The following is a 17,696-nucleotide window of genomic DNA, read 5'->3' as shown; positions in this document are numbered from 1 at the left end:
TATGTAATGGAGGATCTCATAATCTTTGTTTAACCATCGCCATCAATATGTCTTTCAACCTTACCAATCCCTGAAATAACATACACGCGTTCCAATCAAATTTTGCTAGCATGTTTGCTAAAGAGTGTGTGTCGACCTTCAGCTATAGTCTCCCCAGTAGCTTTATTCTTGAGCAAGACACTAGTTCCAAAAACAGCCCCTTTCTGTCCCAAAAGCCTTGAGGTTATCTCCAGCTCATCCTGTCAAAGTCATGGGAGTTTTAGTTGCATATAGAAATCCTAATTTGCAATGATTGTCCATTCTCTAGCTGGTTAGGACTCATGAATGGTGTGCTAATTGTGAATTTCTGTTTGATATTACATGAATTCTCATGTGTATCTCCATATCCTGACAGTGTATTTTCTTCATCGGTTTTCACTATGATTCATTGACACCACGAAAAGGGGTCATATACAGTATAAAAGTCAATGAAGAAACACATCCACTTTAAATAGGAAATGATTTACTATGGACATTCTATAATGAACTGGAAAATTGCGCAGAAATTTGCAATAGAAGTTGGAAATAAAGATAGTACAAGCTTTTGAGAGGCTTGTTCTCTCCCAAAGTGAAAGACAAAACTAAAGAGAACTCCCAATAATATTCATGTCCCTTTCTCTCTCACTGATCTTCTCCTTATATAGCATTTCCATGTCTAAGTGACTAGCTTCATCTAAAAGCTTACTTACAGCTAGTATTGTGTTGCCTACGCTACTCCTCTCCCTTAAGCTAGTTCATTACACTTTCGCATCATTGCATATTCGCATGAGAGGTTACACATAGCACATAGTCATTACCATCCCTTAAAAGTATTGACCTCACGCTAAACCAGGGGGGGGGGGGAGGAGTTCTTCAAATCCATGAACATGCTTTAAAAGGGAGAAAAGTTGCCTATTTTATAGTTAACTTTGTCACGCTGTAAGTTAATTTTTCATAACAATATCCATCAATTAATGCACAAACAATAGGTTTGCTAACTCCCAAATCATCTCACAAGCCACGGCATCACTAGATTGTAATGTGCATTCACATAGTAATAGAAAAGGAAAGATACTGTTGTACTTCCATTAGAATGCCACCATCAACTTCAAGTTTTCAGCTGATAAAATAAACATTTACAAATGCCAGACCAGAACCGATCATATGCAGAATCTTGGTTTGAAAAAAGTACCCCACTTATCCTTCATGCAGCTTTTGAGTTGCATGTTTGTCTTTTAGACTTTTACACCAGACTAAACCATGATAAGCAAAAGCAAGGAACAATGAGCTGATCAAGTCTGACTTGGCTCATTTGGCCAAGTAGGGCAGTGGATTACTAATCTGGACATCCTAATTAGTCAGCGTCGCAGCCTGATGTACTTAAATTACTCTACTCTTAGGCCACTTACCTGATCTACTCCAGCTCGATTATACAAGGATCGGACATCACATTCCGAGCCAAAATGGCCCATGAAAAGCTCTAGGAGCAAGCATTTACTAACAACATTCATAACGAAGTAAAATGACACAAAATTATCCCTACAAAAACAAATCAAAGTACAATTAATAACAAGTCTTTTCTGTAGAATGAGCCCCAAAGGACAGTATTGTAATTTGTAGGCAACACTCAATCCCAAGTTTCCGGTACCACCCCCCACAAAACTCTACCAATTAAATTAGCTCGCATCCACAAAGTATAACGAATAGCATGAAGATCTAAAATTGAAGGCTTACATACATCAACCTTGGCAGTTGAGACATAAGAGATAGACATGGTGACAGATACATTCATTGGGAGGCCTTCTCTGTAAATCACAACAGCACCAATATCATCAACAAGGCTTGCAATCGCGCCTGAAGCCAAATTTCCATTCCTATCCTGCAGCACAAAGGACTTCAAAATTTACATTCATTTCAAACTTTTAGTTTTGATCATAATTTCCGGCATGAATACTATGCCCAACACGAAACTTGTGATTGATAGTAAAATATTTATTCTTTGGTTAAGACTTAACTCTATCTTCATAGATTTCCCAAGATATTTACTTACGATATAGCATCTATGACATATATTATGATATTCATGAAATCATCAATTGTCAATTGAAAGGACTTGTTATCATCTGTTCTTGATAGATACATCATATTGACTAGCAAGATGCACATATTTGACCATCAATACCTTTAGGGAGTGTTTGGTCATATAATTTTGGTATAAGGTATGAGTTTAGAATAAGCAAAACCCATACTTAGTGTTTGTTTAATAATTTGATAAATTTAAAACTCATACCTTAAACCCATAAGGTATGGGATTTAGAAACCCGAGGGAGGTAAATTTGACTCATACCAATACATTTAGGTATTAAATAGAAGATAAAATTTCATTTCCAAATAAAACCAAACATATGATATTAGGTATCAAGTTCCAAACCTATACCGGCTAGATTTCATTCCCGATTCCAAACTCATATCACTATATGAACCAAACATCCCCTTGCTTATATATTATTAAAAATTGTGAAAAATATTTTTGAAAATATACATTGAGCTTAACCAATCACCCATTAAAACTATGACACATTTATCATTATAAATCAGTAATTAAAGATGGTCGAAATTGATATCTAAATAGCGTAAAAAATCAATATGATGCATCTACTAAGAAACTAAGAATTGTACAACCACTTTCATATTTCATACATTTCCAATTCAAATCCTGTAAATTGTAATCAGGCCATAATAATTGAAAATAAAATGGGATTTTTATTGACTTACAGTGAGTCGAGGAGGAACCTTGAAAGAACAAACGATGAGTTCTGGTTCAACTCGGTGAACTCGAATACCGCGTAATGTAAAATCTTCATAGAAGCTGAGTTCGAGGTTAGGGCGGTGAGGATTCACAGCAACTTTGGATACGCTTTCTGATTCTTCCTTACTAAGTTTTAGCCCTGTGTAAAGATTTGTCATTGAGAATTATCCTGAAAGAGCATCCACAGAAGAAGGTGAAGACAAATTAGATTATTAGAGTGAACAAAGTGATAATGATTGTTCCCTCCCCGGTTTGTCCCATATGTAATAGGCAAGAGGAGTCCTCGTATCATGCCATCAAGGATTGTGACCATGCTCAGTGTGTCTGGGAGTGTGCTGCACCCCAATTGTGTGGAAAGACAATGATCATGTATGGGTAAGAGAGAATGTATTGTGCTATAAAGAAAGTCAGAACATTGAGTGGGCAACCTTATTCCCCTTTATTTGTTATGAGATTTGGAAAAACCGTAATTTGTTCATTTTCAAAAACAAAATGTGCCGCAACCGCTCTGTACTCTTAGAAAAGCTATCTATGCAGCTCGAGATTTCCTTACATCTTATAAAATTGTTAACTTGGAACCAACACAACCTGGAAACATTATCTTTAATGATCCTACTTGCTTCTACATACATGTTGACGCCTCTTTTCTTGCCAAGAGCTATTTAACGGGTATTGCAGGTGTGTTGCGTAATCATAAGGGAGAATGGCTAGGGGGATTTCAAAAATCTATATATGCTAAAGATGTACTAATGGCCGAGCTCTTAGCTATCCTGGAGGGGTTACGGTTTGCGCATAAGGAGTACCTCAACAATATCACCATTATCTCTGATAATAAGCAGGCAATTACGTTGATGAATATGGACTATTCTAGTCGAGATTTTTATTGTCATGTTGTAAATGAATGCAGGGAGTGGCAAAAGAGGTTTCAAACTTCCCAGTTCGTATTCGTGAGGCGGGAGCATAATGGGGTGGCAGATGAAATGGCTAAAGATTGTAGGAAGAATGCTTGTATGCTTAATGAAACTAGAGACATTCCTATCATGCCTAGTTTTTGTGAAACACTTGTGGAACTTGATTGTATGAGGCTATTTCATAGCCAGGACTGATTTATAAGCTTTATTAATGCAATACCCTTTTCACCAAAAAAAAAAAAGTGATAATGATTCCCAAGGATTCCTGTCTAGTAAAGCCAATCCATAAGGTCATGGGGCGAGTGGTTAAGATTGAGGTGTTGTGAATAATAGGTAGCAGGTGAAAATTTCCTTTTCTTTTCTCTGTACTTTTTGTTATCCATGGCAGCTGGAGATGGAGATGAAAATGGATCGGGTTCGAAATTCAAATAAAACATGTGTAATTGGTAATATGAATGATGGGTGTGTGTTAAGTGGGTGATGGATTGGGCGACAGATGAAAAAAATCTCACCCGTCACCCGTTTTTCATCCGTTTATTTCTGGTTTTTACCCACTTGATAAAATCGGGTTAAGCGGGTGGTGGATGATCTATCATCCATTTGAATCCTTAATGGTATCCCGACAAAAAAATGTAGGAGGGAACAAAAGGAGGAAAAGAGGAGGCACCGAGAGAGAATAGAGAAAATTAAGGTTTTTTTCCTCTCCTATTTAGAGATTAATCCATAAGGTGAATAGTGACTATATTTTTAACTCGTGCAGATTAATATGGATTCGTCTATCCTATTTCATAAGGCATAAGATTAAAAAAAAACACTTTATTAAAGATATTACCCCCATTTAATATCCTCATGGTGCGCACGTCAATGTAGAGATGAAAGAAAATATAGGAAATCTTTCTTTTCAGAACTACCGCACCGCACGAATAAAAAAATATTCTTGTTATAGGTTTTGCATCTGAAAAAATATATAGTGAAATTACCTTTTGTATTCTTTCGTCGTACCCTACCACTAAATACGATATTCACTTCTTAAAATATATGGTATATGTAAGAATAAGAAAGAAAGGGGTCAAATTTATCTTGACGAAAGCAAGAGTAATAAACAATGCTTACGCATCAACACACAATCAAATAAAAACACAAAGCACGCAAACATAAGATTGGTATGAAACTAACTTATTAAGTTTAACCAAATGACTCCCAGGTTAACCTACGATGAAAATTTTCATACATAGTAAATCTAGTAGAAAATAATGTCTTGTAATACAAACTTAAACTAAACAATGAATCTCACTAATGGTGCTTATCTCCTTAGTCCCTCAAATCAATAAATTATGGATCATATCTTTCGAGTGTGTATTAAGGCAACTAAATTTTGGGCCCTTGCCTCATTTTTTCCAAAAAACAAACTTCAAATCTTAGTTGAAAGAAAATATGAGCAATCAATCCACTTTATCTCCTCGGGGCATCTCTGGAAACTCCTTCTCCTTTGCCTTGTGGAATCTTTGGATTCGGAGAAATAAGTGGACCTTCAAAAAAGAAAATATTTCCCATAGAAACTAACTTCATTGATGCAAAGATGCAGAAAATTCCTCCTATCAAACAAAAGGTTTAATCTAGAGGTGATTAAAATTAGCCCAGGCCGCGAGATCGACCCGATTTTGGGTGGGTTTTGAGCACGTTTTTTCAACCTGGCCATTTTTTGGGCAAAAAATTTGAGCTACGAGTCACCTAGATTTGGAAAAATAGGCCAAATTTCAACCTGGTCCAAAACACGGGGCTTTGGCGCGTTTTTTATGGCCTGAACCTTGGCTCGTCCGGCAGCTTTAGCCCGAAATGAACCACTTTTTTTTGGCTAAAGTCCGGCCAGGGCCATGATCACCTCTAGTTTAATCTACACAATTGAGAAATAGAATCAAACGAAATACCAGATTCAATTGCAAAAATAACAAGGAAAAAAACACGAGTTATATTATTCATGCTTATTTTGTGCACTCCCCTCCCCTTTGTTGTACGAAACGTCTTTTGCAACAAATTTTCCCGACACCTGAACCAGTTAACACAAACCAAAAAAAACATTATGTTTCATCAATTGATATAACAATTCAAATTCTCAATAATGGGACAAAAAATCCCTTATGTTCCATCAATTCATCATCAAGTTGTAAGTTATATTATTATGCCTACTCAATTATTTTGTCACTAATGACTAAAAAGCAAAAACCATTCGTGCAATTGATACTACTAATAAGCTATACACAACCTATACTTTAGACATAAAAATGCTACAATTAACATTATTACACCACCTTACAAACTCCCAAAACATAAACAATTGCCAAAAAGAAAAAAACCCAGAAATAGCACGAGAGCAGGAGAGAGAACAACTCAGATTTTTCTTCACATACAGACACCACACTACAATACTACTTACACCCAAAAAAGAGCAAAACAAAGAATCTTACAAAAACCATAAAAAAAGTTTTCACGAATCCAATGAAAACCAAACAAAACCTCTACCCAAGTGAAATCCTGAAACAAGGTTTTTGAGTTTTTCTCTTTCTCTCTCCAAACATGCCGTTAACTTCCACACTTTGAAGCTTTTTTTGTTTTCCAACAATGGCGCAACAACCACCAAACCCTAAACCTCGTCGTTTAACTCCATGTCACCGTCACCCAAACATCTCTACAACAACCGGACTTTGCGCGCCATGTCTTCGTGAACGACTCTCTCTCCTAAACCCTTCGACTACTTCCGGCGAAGCCTCGACTTCTACCGCCGGAGTTTTGCCGGAGCTCCGACGATGCAAGACTTTTTCGGCGAAAAACTGCGACGTTGTTTTCGGAATGGAACCTCGTCGGAGATCTTGCGATGTGCGTGGTCGTAAATCTCTCTCCTCTTTGTTCGACATTGACGATGATGTTGAGGAGGAGGAAGATGATGTCGTTTCGGTGGAATCGAGGTTTTTGAGTAAAGGTACTTGTACTGTTGTTGAGGAGGATGAGATAACAATAGATGAAGGATTTGAAGTTGAAGCTAGGGTTTCTAATTTTGGAAATGTGGATGAGTTTGATGAAGGTAAGACTATGAAAGAGTTTATAGATCTTGAATTTGAAGGTAATGGTAAAATTAGTGGTGGTAATAAGAAGGATTTTAAGGAAATTGCTGGAAGTTTTTGGATTGCTGCTTCTGTATTTAGTAAGAAGTTTCAGAAATGGGGGAAGAAGCAGAAGAGAGAGAAGTTTAGTGAAGGTAATGGTGGTGGTGGTAGTTTGGGGGAGATGAAGCTTGAGAATTTGAGAGGAAGGAGGTTGAGGGATACTCAGTCAGAGGTTGGTGATTATGGTTTCGGAAGGCGGTCGTGTGATACGGATCCTCGAGGTTCTATTGATTTAGGTAGAGCGTCAATTGATTGTGGTGGATTTGGGAGAAAGTCTTGTGATACGGATCCGAGGTTTTCGATTGATTTAGGGAGGGCATCGGTTGATTGTGGTAGGATATCGGTTGATGAGGCGAGGAGGAGCGAGTTTGATGCTCCTAGGGCGTCTTGGGACGGGTATCTTGTTGGTGGGAGGGCGGCATTGCCTCGTGGGAATGGCAATGCTCCTATGGTTTCTGTTATAGAGAATGCTATGGCTACAGTTTATGGATTTGATAACCGAGTTTTGAGTGAAGGGAAAATGAAGGTGGAAAATGGGAGTGATAGAGAGCGGTGGAGAAACGGGTTTGATCGATCTAGTTCGGTTAAAAATGATATGGGGGTGATTGAGGATGATGGTGAAGCAAAAGGATTGTCAAATGCTAAGGTTTCTCCAGCTGCTATTGGGATTTTTAATGGGACAAAGTTGCTTATTACTGAGAAAGAGTTGAATGAATGGAGGTTGAAGTCGAATTCCAATGGAGATGATAGTTCAGAGAGTTTTGAGACGGCTTCTAAAGATCTTGCTTCTGTGTCTAGCAGCAGCAATGGAAAGGGTTTCAAGAAATGTCGCCAATGGAGCAAGTTGTGGAGTATGTGGGGTTTGCTAAATCGAAGAAAGGGGGATAAATTCGGGACTAGTGAAGAGCGCGAAAGAGAAAATTTAGAGAGCCTTGATGCTGATTCTGTGGATCACAGTGCAAGGAGACTTGCTCGAAGTCATAGCACTTCAAGCTCTAGGGGGTCTTCTTCCACTATAGTTGGATCAGTTGGTGGAATAGATAGTAGGAATGAATCGAAGGCCATTGTTAGGAGTAGGCAGGAAGCTGTTGTTTCACACAGGAATCGGAGTGCTAGGTACTCGCCTAACCACGTTGATAATGGCTTGTTGCGATTTTATCTGACACCGTTGAGGAGCCGTAGGAGATCAAATAGGTTAGGAAAAAGTAGGTTGAAGAACTCAAAATCCTTGGCTAAAAGCCTAAAACTGTATTAAGGTTGTAGTAGTACTGAAACAATAGATCAGAGCAGTTCATGTTGATATGATTTTTCAGTTTCAGGGCCATTTTGTAAAGACACTTTGTAACCTATTTCATGTTTTCTCCTTTGATAGATGCTACTAGTAGTAATTTTACCTTGTAGAACACTTGGCTGAATTTTCAAATAACATCATCAAGATCTCAAATGTGCTTAAAATTGTTCCTATATGAATGTATGGTTTTGTTGTGAGGTATCTCAATTTGTGAAGTATTGATGTTCTTTTCTTATTGTGGGGTCGCATCGCAAGTCTCTGAATTATTTGACACCCTTAATGAACTTGCACGGGTTTATGCAAATTTCACAGACCTACAACTACACCTCTTATTGTGATGTGCATTTTGAGCATATTACGATTGTAAATTAGGTAGCCATCACTGTCTTTCATGAATCATGATATGGAAATGGGGGTGGGGGTGGGGGTGGGGGTGGGAGGTTGTCTTATTCATCACGCAGTCGGGGAAGGCAATGAGACGAGACAACTCGTAAGCTATTTGAGATCGACTCGACCAAAACTTGGTCAAAGCTAGACTCGAGTGAGCGAATTGCACTCAAGCTTGACTCAAGATGTTGCTGAGTCGAGTGAAGCAACTCGATACTCGACTTGAAAACCCGTGAAAAACTCGAATACCCAATTATCAATAGTAAAGTACCTAAATTCAACATTTTTTTACCTTATTGCTGTTTTTAACATGAGAAACTTGCAAACTACTCGAAATCTACTCGGTTAAAGATCGATTCGGTCAAAGTCCGGACAGAACTCGGTTAAAACTCGACTCTAGTGAGCTCAGCTCAACTCAAACTCGACTAGAAATGCTAACGAGTCGAGCCGAGCTAGCTCAAACTCGAACTCGACTCGCATCATTGCCACCCCCAGACAATCGTCACTCGTCGGCATCTTTCTTGATATGGAAGTGATTGAGGGGATCTTATTGGAATTCGCTAAATCTTGCTCATAAAGTAGAAAGAAAATCTCTAATCGGCTATATTTTAGCTAGCTAACAAGCGATGACAAGGTTGTAGACCCCATATATAAATATATAATTGATTGAGTTGCCAAAATGTATGGGACTCATCATGAAAATTACTTGGGTATGTTTACGTACTGTATTATTCAAATTTGGCAGATCTTACTCATAAACAGGAAATTAAAACTCTATTTGGCTACATTTTAATTAGCTAAACAAGCGATGACAAGTTTGTGATCCCCACACAAAGTGAAGTTGCAGAAGTGCCCTCACGAGTCACAAGACTCTTGGGACGAAAATTTAGTTGATTTTAATTTTTTGTCAAATAGCTATACTTGTCATCAAATTGTATTTTGTAACCATTTTTATATCACGAATGTGTACACTACTGAACAATTAATTGTACCTCCATCCAAATTCTGTCACATCACTAGTTGCAGTTACACTATTATGATAAATTTGCCTTCAAAACATGAAAATTTTGTATTACCTTCTTCTAAGCACAATATGAGCAGAAAGAATTGTGTGACAAAATTTGCGCAGTTATATGATTTTCCTAGTTACACAGCCCCTAACTATCCAGTCAAGCCTGATGCCTGAAGATCCCATCACAGAGTTCAGGCCTAAATTTGCTATTCCTAGTATCGATACTATCGCACTGCATCGTGCAACAATTACAGGCAAAAAAAATAACAAAAGGAATCCTCTGAACTAAAAGGAAAACCTGAAAAGAGTAGTTCGGCAAGATTTTGAGTCTGTATGTCATCTTCTCCCTGTCAAGTAGTGGGACTTGGCAAGTTTTGCACTCTCATCGCTATCAGATCGAGATCTTTTCAGAGAATTCTTGGCATTCGGGGTATTTGGGGCTTCCACAACCTCATCATCATCACTATCAAGCACTTTACATCCAGACCGACTTATCAAACTAATGCGCTTAGGAACATACACATTAAGATAATAATTGACAATATCTTTCCTGGTCTTGGATGGGAAGGATGACATAGCTGGCTGCAGAAAGCTCTTACCCTGTGATAATGGATTTGCCTTAACAAAGTGATCAAATTTCTTTTTCTGCTTTGAAGTCCACGACTTGCCAACAACTTCACCCATCATGTCGAATTTCCAACTCTTAAATGTGGGGCCCAGTTCCGATTGCAATCTTGCTCGTGCTTCAGTAACATGCTGTTTTACGCAATATGGAGAACCGGGAGAAGAACAAGTGCAGGAATCAAGCCTTCCTTTTCCAATTTTACATCCTGAGTCTGTACTATCATCTTGAGGGGTCCACATTTTGGTACCGAACCACCTTGAAGTATCTGAATCACCATTGACATATCGCTCATTAGATGGCCCCACCCATTCTGCCACATCAGCTTGAAACCGAGGTCCAACAGGTATTACTAGCGCAGGAAGACAATCATTAATGTATTCTAACCAGTCCACTGACTTCTGAGGTGATTGAAGATTTCTTTTCTTTGGCTTGTGCATGGTGAATGTATCAAATTGTTGCCTAGTTTATTTAAACATTGATACCCAGATGATAAATATTTAGTAAATTGGAGTAACTTGCTGATTCCCAATAATCACAAGAACCAAGATGTCTGTACATGTGCATGTTGCCAAATCAAATGAATAAATCTTGTTGAGTTAAACTAAAAATACCAGGTTTTTATACTTCTAATGCTTGGGAATGTTTCTGATTCCACACAATATGTTGCTCAAAGCATAAGCTGTATGCCTGATTCACCAGTCCTCGATCAACTCCTCAAAATCGGCTGATCAGACCAGTTCCAACACCTTTTGGGGAAAAGAAAAAAAAACGAGCATGTTAAATTCATATACATAATAACATATAGAACCAGAAAAGAGTCAGAACTATATACAACCACAACAACCATCAGCAATGCAAGCGTGGGATAGGGTAAGATATACTCAGCTTACCAGAGATCTTGAAAAATAACCTTCCTATTTCCTCCATCTTGATCTAGACTATTCTAGCAAAATTCTAATGTTAATTTACTAATATCACTCATGAGCTAGCTGGAGAGAAATGTACCAACACGAGGCACTATACTGATGCAGCAAGAGGAACAAGGGGCCAGAGGCCCCATTCACATAATATTGCCTCACCATTAATAGGGCCGTGACTACAAATTTTAGACCCCAATTTGGAGACTTGGAGGTAAAGTAGCTCTATCAAATAAGTCAAAACTTGCTTGCCACAAGGATAAAGAGAATAAAGCAGCATTTTTATTTTTATTTTTGTTCCAGTGACATCGTGGGAATTGCATTGTATAATCCAATGTTCAAACAACCTTAAAATCATGATGCATAACTATTCACATATTTTTTAAGAGACTTGACCAACAATCCCAGCTATTAGACAAATATAGCAAGATCAGATCCTTGAAAACAAAGTAACAAATCACAGGTGTATTGCTGATAGAGAGTTATATGTCACGACCACCAAAGGCTCTGTTTTGTTGAACATGAAACACTTTAAAATATTTCCTCCTTTTGGTTCTTTACGAGAAAAGGTAGGAAGAAAAAGAAAATTGAAAATTTGAGGGGGAGGACAGCTAGGATAAGAGAGGTCAAATGCAGTCCTTTAGAAAGGGAAATGTTTTCTGTCCTTGCGAGATCTACTTACCATCCATGGAAAACTATTGCCCACCCATTATAAACCAAACAAAGAAAGTTGTGAAAACCAATGATCCCGAACAAGTTCTCTTTCAAAGTAGACACTCATTAAGAGTTAATCCGAGATCTTATACCGCAAACCTATTATTACCTTACTCTCATATAGAGGCTGATTCACTACAAAGTTACACCAGAAAAAAAAGTTATCCACGTTAGATCAATCATTTGGATCCCTCAATACCATTCAGCTCCAAGGGATCATGTCCTTCCAGATTCTGTTGTTCTGTCTTCATGGTTTCTCCCCGAAAAATTTCAAAAGTTCTTTGACGGTACATTCCAATTACATCCCAAAAGAGGATTGTACGTCATTATCGATCCCAATTCCCATGTAAAATAGAGCATGTGTTGGATATATAAATCTCCTCTATTTGGCCATAAAGGCCATTGAAAATTTGTACAGCGCCTTAATTGATTAGTTGTTTTTTCCTTAGTGAACCTTTGTATGCCAACCAATTAATTAATCAATTTGGCCATGAACAAATCTATGTACATTAGCATTTGAACTTTACATGAGAACAAATTGTGTGCTCCATTGCCTATCTAATACAACCTCTGCCCACACTAGCAAACATAGAACATTGAGAATATGAAACAGAACAAGCAATATGTACGAAGAACACACAAAATTACAAAATACAATGTTAAACAAGAAGAGAAATACAGCAAAAAACCAACAGAAAAAATCTCTATCTAGCGATTTATATGTCATCTATCGTTTCTCTCTGGCAGTTCAAATGAAACATATTCAAAAAAAATATATCATTTTAGAACGACGAAAATGGAGATAAACAATACCCCTTATCTTAGGAAGTCCAAACAAATAAAGGCAACCTATGTAAACCTATGCAAACCCATGTTTTACAGATAAATCCAAGTTGAGAATGGGAATCAAGACGAAAATGAACTCATAAGTAAAGAATATCTTGGATTTGAATTAGAGAAAAGGAATCAAGACGAGAACGAATTCGTACGTAAAGAAGATCTTGGATTTGAATTAGAGAATGGGAAAAGGCGAAAATGAACTAGATGGGTGTTCACAATCAAACTTGGAAGCCGAGAACACAAGTCCAAACTAAAAAACTTTCCCTACCATGCTAAGAAATTGAATATAACCATCACAATAAGAACTACATTTGACATTCATAACCTATCAAATCGATCACACGGGTGTTCGCTATCAAGCTCGAACGCCAAGCACGCAAGTTCCGACTAAAACACATTCCCTAGCATGCTAAGAATCAAACATAACCATCACAATAAGAACTACATTTGACATCCATAACCTATCAAATCGATCACACGGGTGTTCCCTATCAAGCTCGAACGTCAAGCACGCAAGTTCCGACTAAAACACATTTCCTAGCATGCTAAGAATCAAACATAACCATCACAATAAGAACTACATTTGACATCCATAACCTATCAAATCGATCACACGGGTGTTCACTATCAAGCTAGAACGCCAAGCACGCAAGTTCCGACTAAAACAGATTCCCTAGCATGCTAAGAATCAAACATAACCATCACTAAGACAACTACATTTGACATCCACAAGCTACCCAGAAATTTATTTTTCAGAATATAAAAGATCTGATATCAATCTCAAAAACTTCTTCACGTGTTCTTGCTGTAGAAAAACATTGCCAAAATGCTGCCAAAAAATATCATAAATAAAAGAAAAAATAACTCCTCCCTCCATTTTATTTCTTGGCATAAAGGAGCAAAAATAGACGTAAATAAGATATTTTATCACTAAAATTAATAAATACTATATAAATAACAAAAATAGACCACAACTTGAGGAAAAAAAGTACATAATATCATGCTAAAAAAGCAAAAACTACACACATAAGCAAATCTATGAAAACAACATCCCACTTCCGAAGAACCTGCAATTGAATTAAATTGGATCCTCGCAATACTCTCACAACTTCAGCACCCAAAAAAAAAAAAACCAGATCAAATAATTTAATTCTATTTCATATAATAAAGTTTTTTTTTTCTGGGTTAAATCTAAGTTTCCCAATAATGCTTTAAGCTAAGAACACCAACATCAATAACAAAAATAACAAAAACCCAGTTCATAAAAAAAGATAAAAAAAAAAAAGAGATAAACCTTGTTTACTTCTTCATTGCAACTAAAGAACAATTAACGGAGCTCTAGTTTCGTTGAATTCACCTCCCTAAATACAAAAATAAGCGAGAAAAAACGGAGAGAAAAGGTGAATGAGATGGTTTTTTATGTGGGTTAAAAATGGGAAGAGGAGAGAGAAAGTGGTGGCGATGGTGGTGGTGGTGGTGGTGGTGGAGGAGGGAGCCTAAGATGGTTTGGGAGGAGAAATGAGGGAGAGAGGAAACATTTTTGGTTTTTCTTTTTTGTGCTTAATTTTGTTTTTTTCTTTCTTCAACTTTTTGTTTTCTCCCTTTGTTATAAACTTTATAATAACTTTTCACAAATCATTAATTAATGAGAAATTCGAGAAAAATAATACTTCATCCGTTCTGAAATAAATAAATGAAACATTTATTATTTTAGACTGTTTCAAAAATAAATGAAACATTACTTTATTTAGTATTTATTTCTCTCAATCTCTCTCCTTATCATATGTGTCCCTCTTTTTCTTTATTAGCTGATTATATCAATCGGTTTGACTAATTGTACTAGTTTTTTATGCAAGCGATACGTGCGATGATATTTTAGGGCATAATTGTTACCCAATATTGAAACAAATCATATAAAGAGGAGATAAATACTGCTAATTAAGATTGATATGGATTGAGGTTCATGCCTAATTATGTACAGAGGAGCCAAAATAAATATAATTTGTTTTCATGATTTTATGTAATATTGTTGTTTCACTTATAACTAATCGAGTATGATTAACGTAGTTGTTTGTTAATTGTAAAAAAAAAATTGTAGCCACAAGTCACAAAGGCATCTATGTGCAAGTAATAAACCCACATAATTTTACCCACCAACACATATGACTATCAATCCCACCTACCATATAACTATCCACCACATATATCATATGACTGATTTATCTCACTTTTTTTTTAGTCCTCCACATTTTCGTCTTCCCACTTACAACCTTATATATTCTCTTCCCTCAAAAACTTAGAACGACACATCTCCTTATCCTCACTATCTTTCATATCTCACTCAAAAAGATTAAGATTTCATATTTGATAAGTCATATTTATATATAGTTTTTAGGTGCACTTAGGTAATTAGGTTGCATTTTAGAGCATTTAGTATCATATTTAGGTTCATTATTGCATCATATTCTTAAGTTATGCTTTTCTACTCCTATTCGGTATGTTTTATTATTTTTGATGAATTTCAGGCTTTGAGGATGTATTTGGAGTATGATTAGCTAAACTTGAGGATTAGGAGCATTTGGAAAGAAGCTACAGTGCATAAGGATCATTTACATATTTCATAGTACGAGTTTGAGCAAAAACGAAGCAGAAAATCATTAGAAGAAATGTGAAAATGGAGTCACGTCTACTCTTCTGATCATAACTTTTAATATGCTCATTAAAATCGAGTAATTCCAACAGATTTGAAATATATACTTGGAGAGCTTTCCAACGATAGGTGACACGCCACGGGGAGACTTCTATTCAAGAAGTTATGCCTTGTTGAAGTTTGACTGTTTCTACTGGAATCTGCCATGCGTACGCGCATATCACTAATCCTCCCATTAATGATTTATTTAAGACCTTATCTTGTAAATTACTTTCATAGGCATATTAGGTTATTGAATATTATTTAGATTAGTTTTCATTATTTCCCTCTCCTCTTCTCCCTACACGTTATTTTGATCTTATAGGTTTTAGTTTAGTTTTCTCATCTCTTTCTCTCTAGTTTTAGTTGTAAAATTTCATGATAGAGTAGCTTTTATTTCTAGGGTTTTAGAAATCCATGTTTATATATTATGATTTGATTGATATTTATTCATGGTTTGATTAGTTACTTATTTCTCTAATTGATTAAAGTTTCTATTGATAATCTTGCAATCTGATCAATTGTCTTATTAAATATTGCTAAAACAGAGTCATATATCGAGAGATTGTACTCTTTAGAGGCTTACCTACAATTAGCAAATCTGATTTTGTTGAGCGACCGTATTAGCATATGCTGATTTGAGAGCGTTAAGGCCCGATCGTAGGATTAACCTGTGCTCTAGATATCCGATTAATTAAACTATTAATGATATTTTGCTAGATTATAGTTATAAACATGGTGAACCATTAGCCCAAATATTTTTTAGTTTAATTTTCGTAGTTTGATTAGTTTAGAACTTTAATTCAAATATTTGTGATCTTGTTTAGTTTCTCTATACCTTAGAAACTAGATTAAAACGACCATCTCTCTGCGGATTCGACCCTACTACCCTACTACATTGTTAGAAGGTTTTGCAGGAATTATTTTTGACAGGTGTACGACAACCTATCAATATTAATACTCACATCAAATACCACGTTATAATTAAATAAGTATATCTGGTGTCAAAATTAACCCCATCAACGCTCCATTAATTTTTAGGGCAATTTTGGTCTCTTTCGTGTGGTAATGTTCAAAATGTTCGTGGGAATGGAGTTGCTTTATGAGTTTATTTGGTTGATGAATTAAATGAGGGACCTCAAATGTGAAGGTAATTTTTTACGTTTTATGTTCCTGATTTAGTCCAAAAATGATATTGTCAACTAAATTTCTCAAAGATCCGATTATATTTTATTTGAACTTTTATTTTTGAAGGTGATTTTTTTATGAAATTTGTCGTCAAAGATCTTGATCATCCATTTTTCCTTTTTATTTCCCTTTGTTTTTTTATTCAAGCCTTCTTGAACTCTTTTTTCTCGGTTTTCAATTATTCATACTTCTTATACTATTTTTTGTGGGTTTACAATTGTTCATACTTCTTCTACTCCTTTTTCTAGGTTTTAGTATAGTCGTAAGAGATTTCAGTAAAATCAATCGTTTTAATCAGTTTTCAATTTAACTATTTATTTTGGCAAATTAGTGAATTTCATTTTTAGTTTGATTTTTGTGTCATTGTTATTGTATTCGAAATTGATTTATATTTTTATAACGCCTTTTTTTGTTAAAAATATGTATTGATTTTTTAAATAATTATTTCAATATTTATACCATACAATACAGACTTAAATTATTCATGTAATTCAAATATATGAGTTGTTAGTTTTTTTTTCAACTAATTTCAAATAACTTGTAAGATTAAAAAGAATTATATACCTTTTTTAGAAGTTCGCAAATCGTCAATGGACAAATGTGAATCTCCCCTTCGAAACCGTATGTTTTTCTTAAATTGTAATTTGTATTGACGATGTAGTATATTTGTAATTTTTTTTAGTATGTAATTGTAAATGGTTCTTGGGAATGAAGTATATAATTACTAATGAGCTATAGTTTGTAATTGAATTTTCTTGTTTTTGTAAAGTTTCCTCATTTGATTGATTTGTATGACGTGAATGTGCAATTCTATATTGATTTTCAGTTGACTTGTGATTGATTTTTATAACTGTACTAGTTTTGGGACCCGTGCAAAAATGCACGGGAAGTGATTTGCTTAATAAAACAGAATTCTCAATGAAACCAATAGCAGACAACAAATACTGTAATGAAAGAATAAGTAAAAGTTATATTAACAAATATTACAAAAATGTGTATGAAGTTATACATTTTGGAACACTTCCTTGTAAACAACATTTGTAGTTGTTTTGCACACATTATTCTCTTTATCACAAATCAGAATTTTAAGTCCTTTTTTGCTCGTGACTCGGGAAATAGCGACATATAGCTGAC

At 35.8% G+C, this 17,696-nt stretch overlaps 3 protein-coding genes across 4 annotated transcripts; 1 reads left to right on the top strand and 2 right to left on the bottom strand.

Moving 5' to 3' along the window:
- Positions 1 to 3,089, bottom strand: LOC104900006 (uncharacterized). The gene is made up of 3 exons (XM_010687318.4): positions 2,794 to 3,089; positions 1,757 to 1,897; positions 1 to 239 (listed from the first exon to the last, which is right to left on the bottom strand). The coding sequence occupies exons 1-3, from the start codon at positions 2,983 to 2,985 to the stop codon at positions 96 to 98; spliced, it is 477 nt and encodes a 158-aa protein (XP_010685620.2). The 5' UTR covers positions 2,986 to 3,089; the 3' UTR covers positions 1 to 95.
- A 2,932-nt stretch (positions 3,090 to 6,021) lies between these two features.
- LOC104900005 (protein OCTOPUS) lies at positions 6,022 to 8,354 on the top strand. The gene has a single exon (XM_010687317.4). It carries the CDS (start codon positions 6,358 to 6,360, stop codon positions 8,152 to 8,154), a length of 1,797 nt encoding a protein of 598 aa, XP_010685619.2. The 5' UTR covers positions 6,022 to 6,357; the 3' UTR covers positions 8,155 to 8,354.
- Positions 8,355 to 9,621: 1,267 nt separating this feature from the next.
- LOC104900003 (AT-rich interactive domain-containing protein 2) lies at positions 9,622 to 14,280 on the bottom strand. Of its 2 annotated transcripts, none has more exons than XM_010687316.4 (3): positions 13,980 to 14,280; positions 10,826 to 10,960; positions 9,622 to 10,673 (listed from the first exon to the last, which is right to left on the bottom strand). In XM_010687316.4, exon 3 carries the CDS (start codon positions 10,649 to 10,651, stop codon positions 9,926 to 9,928), a length of 726 nt encoding a protein of 241 aa, XP_010685618.2. In that variant the 5' UTR covers positions 10,652 to 10,673; positions 10,826 to 10,960; positions 13,980 to 14,280; the 3' UTR covers positions 9,622 to 9,925. The 2 variants fall into 2 exon arrangements, with proteins under 2 accessions (XP_010685618.2, XP_048503675.1); XM_048647718.2 differs by having other exon boundaries at positions 10,839 to 10,960.
- Positions 14,281 to 17,696: the final 3,416 nt, after the last annotated feature.

This window comes from Beta vulgaris, chromosome 7 (genome assembly GCF_026745355.1).
Source record: "Beta vulgaris subsp. vulgaris cultivar EL10 chromosome 7, EL10.2, whole genome shotgun sequence".
In the NCBI taxonomy this organism is placed as follows: domain Eukaryota; kingdom Viridiplantae; phylum Streptophyta; class Magnoliopsida; order Caryophyllales; family Amaranthaceae; genus Beta; species Beta vulgaris.
This window is presented reverse-complemented; position numbering and strand designations above follow the sequence as displayed.